We start from the raw sequence: 4,014 nt of genomic DNA on the forward strand, positions 1-4,014 counted from the left end.
AGTCGTCGGATCTGTTCCACCAGCGTCTCTTGGGGCCTGACGATCCTCACCTCGTAGCCTCTGGTTGCCATGTCCACCGTAGCTTCCTCAATGGATTCATAGATTTTAGTCTCATTTTTGACGACAGTTCCCTCCTGCCTCGTCGTCCAATGGCAAAAACACACGGATATCCAACCAAACATCTCACCCCTCGTTTTTGTCGCTTACAGCTTAAAGAAATTTTTCCTTTTTGGGGGGGATTCACATGAAATTACTCGGGTTCTTTCGGGAGCTCTCTCACCACGCAGCCATCGACATGATGTTCCGACCAGAAGTGCCACTGACCGAGCTTTTACTGTAACTAACTCTATGTGCTCTCTTTCATCCTCTGTGAAAGCCACTTTACTCTGTAACGTGGCTTGAGATGACGTGTTGTGAATTGACGCTATATAAATAAAACTAAATTGAATGAGGTGGGCTGCATGGTGGTGCAGTTGGTAGCACTGTTGCCATGCAGCAAGAAGGTCCTGGGTTTGATTCCCAGCCGGGGGTCTTTCTGCATGGAGTTTGCATGTTCTCCCTGTGCATGCGTGGGTTCTCTCCAGGTACTCTGGCTTCCTCCCACAGTCCAAAGACATGCCTGTTAGGTTAATTGGTCTCTCTAAATTGCCCTTAGGTATATGAATGAGTGTGTGCATAGTTGTTTGTGTGTTGCCCTGTGATGGACTGGCGACCTGTCCAGGGTGAACCCCGCCTCTCACCCATAGACTGCTGGAGATAGGCACCAGCTCCCCCGCGACCCACTATGGAAGAAGCGGTAGAAAATGACTGACTGACTAAATTGAATGAAGATGAAATCTTTTATTATTTCATTTTTTAAAGGTTTTAATAAAGCAATTTATAGAATATAATTCTCACTCCGTGTGACATTCAGTTCAAGTCAGACTTTAACAACCTGAGAATGCCCATAGAGAACTCCACACCTCCTGTAATCAGTGTTATTGTCTGAGCTGTAATAGACATCTTCTGGTTTCCTCCCACAGGACTAATTTTCATCAGAAACTGTTAATAAGTGTTTCTATGGAGCAGCTCACAGTGGGATTCATTTGTTCTGGAAACATGCTTGCTGATAGAACCCAGACTGATGAAACCTGTTGCCCACCAGGGGTCGCTGTGGTCCCTGAGCGCCCAGCACCTGAATACAAACTGACCAGCTGAACGTTTTTCAGTTTCAGCACAAAGAAGTTCTCTGGTTTTCCAGATACGTTATGTTGTACAAGTTAGCTGTGTTCACTGAACTGACCCCAAGGCCAAAAATATGAAGCATTGTTGTAATTTGTATGGGAAAAATCACTTCAAACTGGTGCACAAACTGCTGTTAAAGTGGGCCTTTGGGTCACTGAGTTCTTCTGAAAGAGAAATGCAAGCTGCTAAAATCTTCATTCATAGAGTCCAAAATCTGACATTAAATCTTCTTCAGAGAAAAGCTTTGTTTGTACATCATGATTTAAATTTCAATCTGCTGATTTTTTTTCTTTTCTTTGGTGTTATTTTATAAACATAAAAACTACCAGTTAAAATTCTGAATAACTAATATATAAAGCACAAGAAACGAAAACATTTCAAACATTTAGATTACATTCAGAGGATTAAAAATTGGGTTAAAAAATAAATAAAAAACAGCTATTTACGTTTAAAGAAAATATTTATTTTCTAAATCTGCTCGACTACATTGGTAAACTATAAAAATATTGTTTTCAATATGAAGATTAAACCTTTCTAGACCTAAAGATATTAGAGAGGAATCTTTTTATTTCCTTAAATTGAACTCCATAGATGATGGGATTCAGGCTGCAAGGGATGATATGGATGAGGATGGCAGATATTTTCCTCTGGTCTGAGTACTGAGGGAAACGATGCAGTGTTATAATAAGTATTCCACAGAAAAGCATGATGAGATACACCACCAGGTGGGTGCTGCAGGTCTTCAAGGCCTTACTGTTCAAGGACTTGTTCTTATTCCTCAGACAGACCAACGTGATCTTAGTGTAGGTGAGAACAATGCTGCCTATAGAGACTGTGAACAGAACCACGGTGAAGGTCAGGCCGTAGATGTTATTAATCACCACACTCTCACAGGACAGCTTAAACAACGAGGCGTTGTCACAGTATGGATTAGTGATGAGAGTCCTGCATCGGTTCAGCCGTATAGTCAGACCCAGCAGAACCCCGACCAGAACAAAGGCCACCCCCCAGGCAGAGACCGTCAGCTTCATCACCATTCTGTTGGTCATTATTGCAGAGTAACGTAGAGGATTACAGATAGCAACATATCTGTCAAAGGCCATGATCATGAGCACCGTGTGGGAAGTGGTGCCGAACAAATGTGTGGAGAAGGCCTGAAGAACGCACCCATAGTAGCTGATCAGTAACTCGGAGGGATGCTTCAGTAGGTCAGAAAGCAAACGTGGTAAAACGATAGAATTTCCAAAGATGTCATTCACTGGAAGGTTACAGAACAACAAATACATGGGCTGATGGAGGCCTTTATCAATGTAAACCAGAACCACAATCCCAACATTCAGGATCATAATGAACAGATAAGAGAAGAAAAAAAACAAAAAGACGGGGAACACAGATGTCTCCTCGATCCTTAAACCCTCCAGCTGGAGGGTCAAACTGTTGAAGGTGTCATTTACCATCATCCTGAAAGAAAGATCAAGTGAGGGGACATGAAGACTCCTTCTTACACCAGGTCAAGCAATGATGGCAAATAATATCAGGGTGACACATCTGTTCTTCATGAAATATTTAAAAAACAAAGACCATCCTCAGAAAGAGTGACATAAATTTTGGGTGAGATAGTTTACCTGTCTAGAGCCATGAACAAAGACACGTTCTACACCAAATGTAGACTCATTTCAAACTGTTATAAATTCAATATATTTTACTATAACCTGAACATTTAGTTGGTATCTCTAACTTTCTTAGGCTTGCAAGGATGAAGCACCTGACTGTCTGGGAGCAAAGCTCTGTCTGGGCTTGTTTTTATATAAATAGATCTATTCATCTGAGAGCGAAGAAAAGATGTAACAACATGCTGGTCGTCATAGAGACCAGATGGCCACACCAATGAACTCCAACTGTGTTCGGCAGCATGGCTCATAAAGGCTGGTGATGGATGACTCGTGATGTTTCTTCATTTAAATACTGAATTCTGACATTATTTCTTTATCATAATAAACAAGGAACATCATCAATTATGTGGAGTATTGAGTAATATTGGCAGCATTTACCTTTTGGTTAATATAGCTATGATAAATCTAGTACAGACTGATAAACTGAATCATTCAGCCACATGACAGCAACTAAATGCATTTACAGTCATATTCAATAAATTACATTAAACATTCTGATGAGGCTCGTTTGTCAGATTAAAAGCATCTTATAAATAAACTTTATGTAGATATTAAACGTACTTTTTATTAAACCCACATTTCTATATTAAACATGTTTATTATCAGTCAATTTTCTAAGATTAAATGTCTCTTTTTGATTGGCTGGAAGCAGAAAATCTCAACTCAGCTTCATTGCTAAAGCACTTTAAACTACAACACAGATGGTCTTTTATGGACAGGATTTCTAGACGCAGCCAAGGGCCGGAGGGGGTCTGGTTTGGGGACCAGTGGATTTCGTCTCTTCTTTTTGCGGATGACGTGGTCCTGCTGGCCCCCTCTAGCCAAGACCTACAGCATGCGCTGTGGCGGTTCGCAGCCGAGTGTGAAGCGGCTGGGATGGGGATCAGCTCCTCCAAGTCCGAGGTCATGGTACTCGACCGGAAAAGGGTGGCTTGTCCTCTTCAGGTTGGAGGGGAGTTCCTGCCTCAAGTGGAGGAGTTTAAGTATCTTGGGGTCTTGTTCACGAGTGAGGGAAGAATGGAGCGGGAGATCGACAGACGGATCGGTGCAGCTGCCACAGTAATGGGGGTGCTGTGCCGGTCCATTGTGGTGAAGAGAGAGCTGAGCCGAAAAGCAA

General features: G+C 42.1%; 1 protein-coding gene across 1 annotated transcript; it reads right to left on the reverse strand.

Moving 5' to 3' along the window:
• Positions 1-825: 825 nt before the first annotated feature.
• Positions 826-3,669, reverse strand: LOC124876645 (putative gustatory receptor clone PTE03). Its single transcript, XM_047379584.1, has one exon. It carries the CDS (start codon positions 2,682-2,684, stop codon positions 1,749-1,751), a length of 936 nt encoding a protein of 311 aa, XP_047235540.1. The 5' UTR covers positions 2,685-3,669; the 3' UTR covers positions 826-1,748.
• Between the last annotated feature and the right edge of the window lie 345 nt (positions 3,670-4,014).

This window comes from Girardinichthys multiradiatus, chromosome 11 (assembly GCF_021462225.1).
Source record: "Girardinichthys multiradiatus isolate DD_20200921_A chromosome 11, DD_fGirMul_XY1, whole genome shotgun sequence".
NCBI classification, from domain to species: domain Eukaryota; kingdom Metazoa; phylum Chordata; class Actinopteri; order Cyprinodontiformes; family Goodeidae; genus Girardinichthys; species Girardinichthys multiradiatus.